Here is a 12,182-nt window from a genome sequence, read left to right on the forward strand (position 1 = left end):
CTTAGCAGCGAGGTAGGAGAAAGATCTGCCACCGGTTGTTGTCCTGTGGATGTGTGGGACGGTGGCGAGGGTCTCTCTCAGGAAGGCGATGTCTGGGGAGGAGGAGACAAGAAGGTCCCAGAGTACGTTGGTGTGCTTGTGGACGGAGCGGGTGTTCAGAAGGATGCATCTGAGGTGGTTGCGTCCGGTTCTGGCGGGTCAGGTGGTGGCTCGGAGGGTGGAGAAGCTGCAGTTCCGGCAGGAGAAGGGTCCGTGGGTGAGCTTTGGTGAGGCCTGGAAGGAGGTGGTAGAACGGTCGGTGTTGAGGGTGTGGAGGGCGTTGGTGTCGTAGTGGCGTCGGGTGCCCGGGGGGGGTCACGGAGGCCAGGTGGTCTGGCGCTGGGCACTAAGAAGAGGAGGTGGGAGGGAGGAGCAGCTGGGAGGCGGGAGGGAAGCGCGAATGGGCGCGCAAGGGGGGGCGGGGACGCAGCGGCGGGAAAACCACATGAGGCGCGAAGCTGAGAGAAGCAGGAAAAGCAGCAAAATAGGCACAAAAAATGCACAAGAGAGCAAGAAAACAGTGAAAACAATGAAAAAACAGACACAAAAATGGGAGGGGCAAAAATCTTTCAGGGCCGATATAGTGTGTATACAGGAGACACACATTGCAGGCTCACAGAAGCATCTGTTGGAATTTCCTGGTTGGTGGCTGTTGGCTTATACTAATCAGGGCACAACTACTAAAGGGGTAGCTATAGTGACACGTATCAGGTCATTGAAGGTATTAAAAAAACCTCACTGATAAATTTGGCCGATGGGTGTTGTTGGAGTGCTTAATTGCAAGGTCGAAATTTACAATTTGCTCAGTTTATGGATCTAATGTAGATGATTCGGAGGTGTTGGACCTTGTTAATGTGGAGCTTGCGTCCTGGCCGGCTCCAGCAATTGTATGTGGCAACTTAAATATACATCTAGATAATGGTCACCATATTCAAGATCAAATAAAGTACCAGGGGAGGAAGCCTAAATGTTTTGCGGCTTTACAGACATTAGTACTGAATCATGGAATGATTGATGTCTGGCAGAAGTGTAGACCTGCAGACCCAGGATATATGTTTTTTTTCCTTCCCGCATAAGAAGTCAGTGAGGCTGGACTATTTTTTTGTGTCTGCCACATTGCAGGAGGGTTTATGGACTGAGCGCCATCCAGGAATAATGTCGGATCATAACCCATTGGTTTTGGAAGTCCGATTGGGGAATGATGGGCCTCAGGTCAGGACCTGGTAATTTGAGAGAGGGCTGCTAGGTGATTAAGCCTATGTTCAACATATGAGGGCTTGGATTCCTGAATTTTTGGAGATAAATCAGGGTACTGCCCTGTAGCCGGTTATCGGCTAACGCGGCTACAGACTCCTCCGACTGGCGCTGTACGCGCGTCAGAGGAAATCGTCTGCCGTTCCCATGGCAGCATGGGGGCGGATCCCGGCGCCATGAACCCGGATTTCTGGGTTCCAGAGACGGTAAAGGTGGACAACGGGCTCCACGAAGAAGAGGAGGAGGAGATTGACGATGCAACGGAAGAGAACAGGAGAATCGAGGAACAGAGGGACACCAGAAGGGCTGGGAACTCCGACGTTCCCACCAAGAAAACAGGTCCCGTGAAGAAAGACAACCCCCGAGGAGACACGCACTCAGCGCCACGTCCCAGGAGGGGCGTGGCTGAACAAGGTACGGTCCTTGTTTAAAGGACAGAATAAAAGAAATACGGAAACGGGGGACGGAGGGGAGAAGCGCGGGGACGGAGAGGGAAGGGTTGAGAGGGGAACAGCTGAGAGGACTTAGAGGGGAGTAGCTGGGGCAACCGAGAAGGACAGGAAGGACCAGAAACTAGCACTAAACTGAAATTCAGGCATTAAGAAGTTGTGGAGAGACCAGACACTATTTGGGGAGCACAGAAGAGTGTCTGAGTGAATTGCACTTGATTTCATCCATTTCCACACACACAACCGTCTCTCTCTCTCTCTCTCTCTCTCTCTCTCTCTCTCTCTCTCTCTCTTCCCCCCTCCCTCTCTCTCCCCCCTCCCTCTCTCTCCCCCTCTCCCTCTTCCCCCTCTCTTCCCCCTCTCCCTCTCCCTCTCTCTTTCTCTCTCTCTCTCTCTCTTCCCCCCTCCCTCCCTCTCTCTCTCTCTCTCTCTCTCTCTCTCTCTCCCTCTCTCTCTTCCCCCCTCTCCCTCTCTCTCTCTCCCTCTCCCTCTCTCTCTCTCTCTCTTCCAGTCTCACTCTTACGATAGAGATACTCATCCACCCTGACTTACCTTCCCTTTCGTTCCTTTTCTTTCCGGTACGCTTGGGAGTCCACCGGGGAATCATCGCCAGTCAAGAAGGGAACCTGGGAGGAACCACAAGAGAGACATTAAAGAAGAGAAACGCACCAAGACACCAATTTAATATTGCAAGAACTCTTAAATAAATTATCACTTGCACATACTCGAGTCTCAGAGTCCTTCATATCACCTAACCCACCCCATAACACGCCCCTAGCCATATAGTATGGGACATGCTTAAAGCGGCTATAAGAGGAGAGACTCTCAGGTTTGCCGTAAGGAAGGAGAGGATGCGCTCTAACCGGCTGGAGGTAGCGCAAGCAGAGCTTGCTTCACCAGAACTACGGATAGGGGAGGTGGCAAGAAATGATTCTGCTATGTTGGATATTCTAAATAAGATCACAGTGGTAAAAGCTGAAATCACAAAAACTTATATGGAAACGGCGGCGGCCAAGTTTCTGGCGCATCAACAGGAATGTTATGAGTATAGTGAAAATGTTGGTAAGCTCTTGGCTTGGAAAGTAAGGCAAAAAACAACCAATGGCTGTATTAATGCACTCGAAGATGAAGACGGCCAAATGGTCAGTGATAATCTAGAAGTTTTAAAGGTTTTTAGGGCATTTTATCAGAAAGTATATTCACAAGAAATTTATCCGCAAGAGTATGAGATAAATCAGTGTTTAGCTAATATCTTGGTTGTACAGCTGCATGGAGGGGAAAAAATCAAATTAGAGGCCCCTCTGATGGACAAGGAGATTAGAGAAGCTGTCAACGTCCTTTCAAATGGCAAGACTGCTGGCCCAAATAAGATCCCCCGTGAGTTTCTTAAAGTCTTTTTTGGAGAAATGAGGGAAGAGCTTCTCAATCTATTTTTGGATGTGCAAGCACGGTCTCAACCACCCTCATCGTGGCTGGAGGCAAACATGATAGTTTTTCCAAAAAACTAAAAGGATCCACGGCTATCTGGTTCATATCGCCCTATCTCCTTAGTAAATAGCGATGCAAAACTGTATGCAAAGGTATTGGCTACTAGGTTGAGCTCAGTAATCATTAATTTAGTCTCTCCATGGCAACACGGGTTTATCCCAGGGAAGGGTACAGCTGACCACGTTAGAAGAGTGATTGCATCATTGGATGCCATGGAAGTGGCAAAGCGGCTTATCGAGGTGATCTTGCTGGCCGCAGAGAAAGCCTTTGATCGGGTGCATTGGGCATTTTTGTGGGCAGTTCTGCATAAAAATAATTTCGGGTGAGGGGTCATTAGGGCTAATAAGAATTTATATCGAAACACGATGGCCAAAATGCAAGTGGCAGGATCGGAGTGGGAACCTATCTTTATCTTAAGGGGTACAAGGCAGGGGTGTCCGTGATCACCATTGTTGTTCGCCTTATATATTGACCCACTTATCAGGAAACTGCTAGATAACAGAGTAATTAAGCCACTGGAATTGGTAGGTGGAAGTACCAAAATACTGGCCTATGCTGACTATATAGCAGTTGTAACTCCCTGACCCAGTGGCTGCAATAGCAGAGATAGAACAAGAGACGGTACGATTTGGGAGAGTCTCAGGGTATCTCTGAAACAAGGCTAAATGTCAAATCTTGACTAATGCTTGGATAGATATAGAGGATGAGTGTAAGGCGACGCAGGTTAAGTATTTGGGGGTCAGGCTGTCACCCAATCTCAAAGAAGTAGTGGTTATCAACTTGGCTCCGGTATTAGCTAGTGCCGAAAGAGAACTGCATTGCATTAATAATCTACAGCTCTCACTCGTAGGGTGATGTAACGTGATCAAAATGACCCTTTTACCCAGGGTGTTGTGTTTCTTTAGGACCATACTGCTAGAAATAGGGCAGGATTGGTTTAAACAAATGGAGGATTTGACCAGTGGTTTTATATGGTCCTTATCTAAAACGTGACGGGCTCTTCAGAATTTAGTATTACCAAGAGAAAGAGGGGGTTGGGCACTCCCCAGCTTTAGGCTCTATTATCTGGCAGCTGTCTTACAATATGCTCAGACGCTATGCTCATCTCGAAAGTTTGGTAGAAACTCCTCCTTCTATATATACATTGATCTGGGGCGACTTGGCTGATGGTGCCTTTCTAAGAATAGTGGAACCTAGCAATTTAAAAAGAGTTACATTTAAGACGATCAGGGCTGCTTTTCAAGTCTGGGTTCAGACTAAACGGAGGGTTGGCATTGGGCGGGTCTGCTACTATACGCCGCTTTGGAATACTACTATGCTCCCGTGGATTTTTAGGGTAATTACTGTTTAAGATGGATTAATCATGGGGTCCATAAACTGGGTGATTATTTTCAAAAGGGTGGGCAATTAAAGACATTTAAGGACCTAAAAAAGGAGTTGTCCCTGGATAACAGGGATTTTTTTTTATTCTTGCAGATTAGTAATTTTTTGCTAACCTCATTCAAGGGCAATCCTTGTGGCGAAGAGATCAGGTTAATGGATGTATTGGGAAACACAGCATGCTGTACTATTAGCAATCTCTATCCGCTATTATTGGATGTATGCAAGATGATCTGGGAACCCTAGTCATGGATGGGGGATGGCGGATAGGGGCTAGAGAAACTACGGTCTTAGATTCTTTAGACATGGCTCAACGTGTTTTACTGTTGACTGGACCGCAAGCTCAGCATTATAAAATGCTATTTAATTTATATTATACACCTGCTAAGTTAGATAGATGGGGTAGGACAGAGGGTATCACTTGTCCACAGTGTAGTAGCACAATGGCTGTTTTGTGCCATATGTTCTTTGGATGTGAAAATTTATTAGGTTTTGTAAGTGCCATTACAAAAGTTTTGGAAAAACTCCTGGGACAGAATATAGTTCTTGCATCACAACTAGTGTTGTTAGTGGTCAATGAGACAGTTTGCAGAAATCAATTGCAATGCTTTCTTTTCTTAGCCATGTCAGTAATGCGTGGCTGCATTGCATCAAATTGGTTGAAACTCGACCCCCCTTCTTGGAATCAATGGCTAACGCGGCCCTTATCTGTATACTATTTAGAAACTTTCCTGTATACGGCTAAGGGCATGGCTGCTCAAAAAAGGGGATTGAAAATATGGGCCCCATTGTCATCATGGCTTCAAAGGGTCTAGACGATAATTTATTTGCACTGCTCAATGAATGTGTGTCTGCTTAATTGTATTGATGTAGCTGAATAAATTTTAAGATGTGATTTGTACCCTGCTGTGTGGTATTAAAAAAAAAAAAAAAAAAAAAAAAAAGGATTTATAATTACATTTCATAGGCACTAAACATGGTATATATATATATATATATATACCTTCTCTCAGTTGGAAATTACAGATTATTAAATATAATAATGAATCCCCAATGTTATGCTATGTAAGGACTGGGCATCACAGTCGTGAAAAACAAGTTTAGGGGGGTTTCACTACCAGGACATGTAAACTTCAAAAGTACATGTCCAGCCTTTTAATTACACATCACCCTGCCCTATGAGGTACATAGGACCTTACTTAGGGGGTGATTTATATGTTATAAAAAGAGAGTTTAAGGCTTGGCAAAGGAGTTTAATTGCCAAGCCAGCATGGCAGTTAAACACTGCATGAAGGCTGCAATGGCAGGCCTGGGACATGTTATAAAGTGCTACTTAAGTAGGTGGCGCAAAAAGTGCTGCAGGCCCACTGGTAGTATTTGATTTACAGGGCCTGGGTATATAGTATACCACTTTACAAGGGACATACAAGTAAATGAAATATGCCAATTGGGTGTAAGCCAATTTAACCATGTTTTAGGAAGAGAGCAAAGGCACCTTAGCACTGGTTAACAGTGGTAAAGTGCAGAGTTTTAAGGCCAACAAAAGTAAGTGCAGCAAATATGGAGGAGGTGAGGCAAAATGTTTTTGGGAGGGGACAACCCCAAGGCTGGTAGGCCTAACAGTTAGCCCCTCACACTGGTGGACCATGGTGCCTCTGCACCTGCAGCAACATTGAGATGTACAGCTGTGCGAAGCAGCTTGCCCACTCCACTTGGCCCAAACACCTTGGCCTGAGGCCCAAAGCAGGCATCCTGCCCTACTGTGTAAAGGAGAAAATGTATTGCTTAGGCCTTCTTCTCCGTGCAGCAAGGGTCATCTGGGCCCTAATTCTAGCAAGGAAAATCTGCATGTAAACAGAGGTCAAAGTGAGCGGGATCTATGGGGCTGGCGTGCCCACACTTAATTTTACGAAAACTGTCACCCATACTTCTTAGAGTCGAGCCTGCAGGTGCATGTGCTTCTGTCTCGCATGTGAGACACTGTAGTGTTCAGTAAAGGGCTTGGGCCCACCTGTCGTTCATCATTTGTTGGTTTACGTGGCACTCTTCTTTACAGCCTCGTAATTCGTCAAGGCATGTCTGGCATCATTTCTGTTCCTCTGTGTAGAGCAGGGATCAAGCGCTAATTGATTTCAACTTAATTAATGCCCATCTGCTGCTCCCGACGTGATTGAGGTACTACTTTGTTCTAACTTCCAGTGCCCCACAAACAGAAAGCTTGTAACTGGCAAAACGTGCCCCACAAGACAAACAAAATTGCAAAGTTTTATTTTTTAAGCTAACTTTAGTTTATTTGTTAAGTTGTCTTTTCTCAGTTTCCACTCTTTTTTTTTCGCCTCTGGGCACTATTGTCAAAAGATGACAACTTGTTCGAAATATGCAAGACCGATTGCATTGCAGATACTTGTTGTTAAAATGCAGAGCTTGAGGCATCTCTGGCTGAAAGTGAAGGGGAGGAAAGGCTAATGTCTTCTGTGCGGTGAAACCAGAGAGGGACGTAGAGCTAAAGATGCACAGGCCTTCTTACCAGGCCTAAAAGAAATGTAGGTGTGTTCAGTTGATTAGTCATCAAATGGAAAGGTTGCTTAGGATCCAGTATATGCTTTGATTGTGGGAATCACTCAAAGCAGCTTGGTGAAAAAGATGTATTATTTTTGAGAGGGGATGTAGGGGTGTTATCAGCTCAGTTTTGCCTTTTATAGTAGTATGAAGATGTTGGCACTAGATGCAACCTGATTATGTTCTACTAAAATATATGTACTTTAAAAGCACTTGTTTTGTCTAAATCATTTTTCTGTAGAATATCATGTACAATTTTTAAATAATGACTTGCATATTCACAGTGCTTTCTGTCACAGGCTGGAGTCTTGTAGTGCTTTAGATACACAAGTCACTATTCTCCACAGCACCAACCAGCATTCAGATCACTAGCACGTGAATCTCCCTCTAAAGGCCCAGCCACCTCTTTGGCTGCTGACTAAAAACACATTCCTTCAATCAGTCTGACATGTATGTTGCTTCCTTAACTGAATTTGGCAGTGAGGATAAGAGTACCTTGACTGGCCTGTTGTGTGCTTCTAAGTGACCGTCTTATCTTCCTAGGTGTCTGTGGATCTGCGCAGCACTTCGATTCGTGTAGCAGTGAAGGAGGGAAGCTCAGAGCGTGTACTAATGGAGGGGCCTCTCATCCACAAGATCAACACCGAGAACTCACTTTGGAGCCTAGAACCTGGAAAGTGTGTGGTGGTAAGTGCTGCTTAACACCATACCGAGTAGTGAGCTAATTCAGGTTGGCTATCATGATACAGTTTCAGCAATTCCAGGTCCAAAAGCACTGGCCTGTTTGCTTACATCCAAATGTCCTGTATGCCCGTGCCCCTTTACTCTAATGATACGTTTACCAGTGGCACTTGCTGTACACATGGCTCGTGATACCTGATCTCGAGACTTTGTTTTGCACCGGATTGTCGTTATTCTGTAATAGAATGTGGCAGTTTAAATGGCACTTCTCAGGCTGTCACAGAACAGTTACGGTATTGTTGTCGGTAGTATTCTTAGTCACTTGTGCATACATTATTTCTAGAATTTTGCTGCATACCGCTGTCAATGAAATATGAAACATAGAAATTAGAAATGTATGATTCAGTAATAATAAATCGTTTTAATGTACAGGCAGCAGTATTTTGCCCAGAACACTTTCCACAAAATTTTGTTTTTCATGCAATACACAAGGTTAGCTTTTGGAAGGTTGCTTGCTGGGGAGGGTTTTGCGTGTGGTAACAACGGAGCAGTCCTAATTTGTTACAGGCTTGGAATTGTTTGAACAATGAGGTGCTAGTCCAACTTTTCCCTCAGTGTAGGCCTCTTTATGTTTTGCTTTCCGCTCCTCACCATGGTGGGAAGTAATCCTCTGCACCACTTCTTACACAGTTCATGATTCTGTGACGACGCAACTTCCCTCAATGCTCGTTGCCTTTTGTAGATCTCCATCTTTCTTCTTTATCACACTTCCTTCTTCATGGTAACGTTTTTCTGATACCTATTGGCTTTGATCGTCATTGTTGACCCTTTCTGACACCTACTGGAAATCCAGATCTTGCAGCGGAGCTACACAATACGTCTAAGCACCGTCTTCTCTTGTGTAACCTATTTTTCATGTCATCACAAAGGACATTGATCTTATTGCCTGTTTCATTTACCGAACAAGTTCTGAACAGCCACCAAGCTGCATCTCCCCGTCTTCCCACCACGCTCGCACCTCTTAATGTGGAGCTTCAGAGCCAGTACATATTGTGCTTCTAATCTTTAGTGGTCGTTCCCATGGGGGCACACAGGGGGGTTAATAGAAGCTTGCGGATGCACTTATTGCAGTTTCAAGGCCTGAGATTTTCTGATGTCCTCATTCAGTGATGGAGAAGACAGAAGATTCTGAATATCAGCCGGTCCTCACAGGTTGAAGTTCCAAAATTGTATGTGTGGGCGACTGAGAGGATGAGAGAGAGAGAATAGTCAGATGATGCTGCAAAGCTTGGTGTGCGTGGGAGAACAGCAAGAACGAGCACACCCAGTCTCTGCTTCTGTCAGGGAATGGGGGATGGAGTCTCTTTTCAGCAGCTTGAGAGCCCTGCTTCAGGGATGCACTCTTGCAGTTTTGAACCTACTTGCAGAAAGTCAACCTGTGGTCATGACCTCCCATGACCCCTCCCCCCCACAACCAATCCCCTACCACCACCACCACCCCTTGAAGCCCTGGTGGAAGTGCAGTGCACTTAAAACTAGGTGTTTTTCACTTTTTCTACTGAGCTGCATCCTATTCACCCCATAATAACGATGTTTTAGAACATATCGATTTTATGCTGACTGGATGTGTTTTATTGTGTTTTTATGTCCTGCCTATTTTAATTGTTTGCATTGAATTTTTTATTGCGATGTCGGGTCTAACTAAACATATTTTGACTGACTGACACCCCTTAAAGCCCGTTTTTTTTTTTACTGACTGGCCAGATTTGAAACTCTAACCGTGCTCCGTTTTTTGGAGCCGTTTTTCTTGAATACTCCAAGTATTGACTCCTTTTGCCAGTAGTAAGAGTTGTAATACCTTGATGACCTATACTTGATAAGTGCGTTCCTGAAGGGTGCTGCACTTTGCCCTCTAATGTTCTTGTAGATCTGGTGAGAGCTTTCATGCATGCTGCCCATTCTCATGCTGACCCTTTCCTAAGGTACCTTTTCAGTTCCCTCTGAATGGAGAATATCAGCCTCCGTGAAAGACCCTATGGAGGTGACGGACGTGACCAACGAGTGGCCATGGTATAGAGTAGGTGACAGGCTGATCGAGAGGACAACAAAGTGCAGCTTTGCAGTCCAAGTAGTGATACTTGACGAGTGGCCTTATGCACCACCTTTCCCCGCAATTCTGCACTGGCTGGATACCTGCCACTGACACATTGTCATCTGTAGTGGTATTGAATCAGAGCTTGTGACCCTGGCACCGCCTGCTTTTTGCAGTGAGTGTGCATGTGGAGACACCCTTGTGAACCTCGTTTGACCTGCATGGAGGGAGGGGTGTTGAGATCTAGCGTCTGGCCTGGGTTCTCATATTTGGTAATTGCAAAATCCCTCATTTTGAGTCTACAGGTTTTTTTTAGACCACCGTGCCATGAAACTGTACAGCTACAGAAGCAGAGGTACGCATGGACACAAATAAAGGCTGGCCTCCAGAGATGAGAAAAGGTCTCCTGGGCTGTGACCACAAGTGGGCGTGACCCAAGGTGCCCTGGAGGACTTTATTAAACTTTACTGTGAATTGAATTTTTCAAGATGCAGGCCGTGGGGTGTGTCGAGGTGCCCATAAATATCACTGTATCTTATCAGAGTATTGCGGCGCCACGTGTAGGATTTGAAATTCAGACAATTTCTAGTTGTCCATTGCGATACTGGAATATGCTGGTATCCTCATTGCACTGAAGAAAATCAACTTCATATCATGCAAACATTCCCGAAACGTTGATTCCCCACCCCTCATTTGTTCTTCTAAGGCACTGTGTTGCAGCCAGAGCTACAAGATGAATGTATTTGGTTTCGTAGCTTCCTTTGTAGGTCGTGACTCTGTATCCCATGTCTTGCAATATTAGAAGCCAGCCCCTCTGATAGGGTGTGCACGGGCTCTGCGAGCTTTCACAGAGCCTGCTTAAGCGTAATGTTGCCTATTTCATAGGTGATAGCTGCAATCACTGTGAGACCAAGACTTGTCAGAAGCATGGACAAGAGACCTGATTTTTGACCAGAGATCATCTTTTCAATTACTTTAACAATCAAGTGTATACTATCGAGGTATTCTTTTTGAAAAGCAGTACACGTGACTGATCGTAGGCCTCACTTAAGTTTTCGTGTGTTTTTGCAGTGTACCTGGTACCCGTTTTTCAACCTCCTTCCTTGAGTTAGGCCTTGATTGTTCCACCATGGCGACCACTAAGGAAATCTGAAAGCTATGGAGACCTGTCTAACCATTGCTCGTCCAGAGTCCTGGGTCTGTATGGAAAGCAGGCCGCCTCATCATTTAACCTGCTGTGTGCACCTTACAACAAACAGGATGTCTGAATATAGCCTGGCAACCCACAAAACGTTGGGTTTATGTTGCTGGCATGGCCCAAAACAGACTCCGAATTGTTTGTGAATTGTAGTCTTAGTGACATAGCTCCATGTTTGTTTCCAGAAAAGTGGCATCCTGTCCTTGAGAGGGAAGATTGTCTCAAAAAGGTGCCATGGGACTATCTGACGAAATATGCACAGGGGAAGAAGGTGGTAATGAAAATGATGCAAGGAAAGTGGTACCGTTTATTTCACACCTTATTCCTCATGTCGACCAGGACTCCTGTGAAAATTTGCCCCAGGAAAAAATGGTAGGATACCGTAACTGAAATGTACCCTGGGCGATGTTACCTCATGCTAATTCCGACTAGTTCAGAGTGAATCCTTTAATCACGAACAGTAGTTGGCCTCCTACACGTGAGTACGTAAAATGTGTGCAACATGTACAGGTCAGATCCCTCAGATCCCCTTACCTGCCAGTATCGAGTCAGTTTATTTTTCTGTTTCTGAATTTTCCCAGAGGCAGTGGCTAATAATCACGGTAAAACGTTTTAGAACGGAGTTTCTATACGTTATTCCACCTACTGCTCTGTTTTGTTCGTGCAAATGATTCAAACTAGGAAGCGAAATAACCTGTTTCTCATCAGAAGGTTTATCTTTTGCGAGTCAATAAATTGCTGTGATGACAATATCCACTGCTGCAGCTTAGCATAGTTAACCCAACGGCCACAAGAGGGCAGACCGAACCAAGGCCCTTCTGTCATCCCCTAAGAAACTACGAGGGAAGAAAACCAAGGCAGGACCTGGTCAGTTTTTTGTGCCTTAGTTTCCCTCACACCTGGCTAAATCGTGCAAACAGGTCGGACTGGCCTACAGGTTAATCTGGTAGTGTCTGACGTACTGGTCTGACAACTCAGTGTGTGGGCGTTTTTTGTGTGTTTATGGTATGGTGGACCCATTTTTACCGTTGAGGTTCATCAT

General features: G+C 45.3%; 1 protein-coding gene across 2 annotated transcripts in view; it reads left to right on the forward strand.

Moving 5' to 3' along the window:
* The window catches only part of NUDCD3 (NudC domain containing 3), a 204,566-nt gene that overhangs the window by 108,173 nt on the left and 84,211 nt on the right, over positions 1 to 12,182 (forward strand). For both annotated transcript variants that reach the window (XM_069214287.1, XM_069214286.1), the window contains one exon: positions 7,713 to 7,856. In XM_069214287.1, coding sequence (XP_069070388.1) covers positions 7,713 to 7,856 — 144 coding nt within the window. The remainder of the gene's footprint in view (positions 1 to 7,712; positions 7,857 to 12,182) is intronic.

This window comes from Pleurodeles waltl, chromosome 11, assembly GCF_031143425.1.
Source record: "Pleurodeles waltl isolate 20211129_DDA chromosome 11, aPleWal1.hap1.20221129, whole genome shotgun sequence".
NCBI classification, from domain to species: domain Eukaryota; kingdom Metazoa; phylum Chordata; class Amphibia; order Caudata; family Salamandridae; genus Pleurodeles; species Pleurodeles waltl.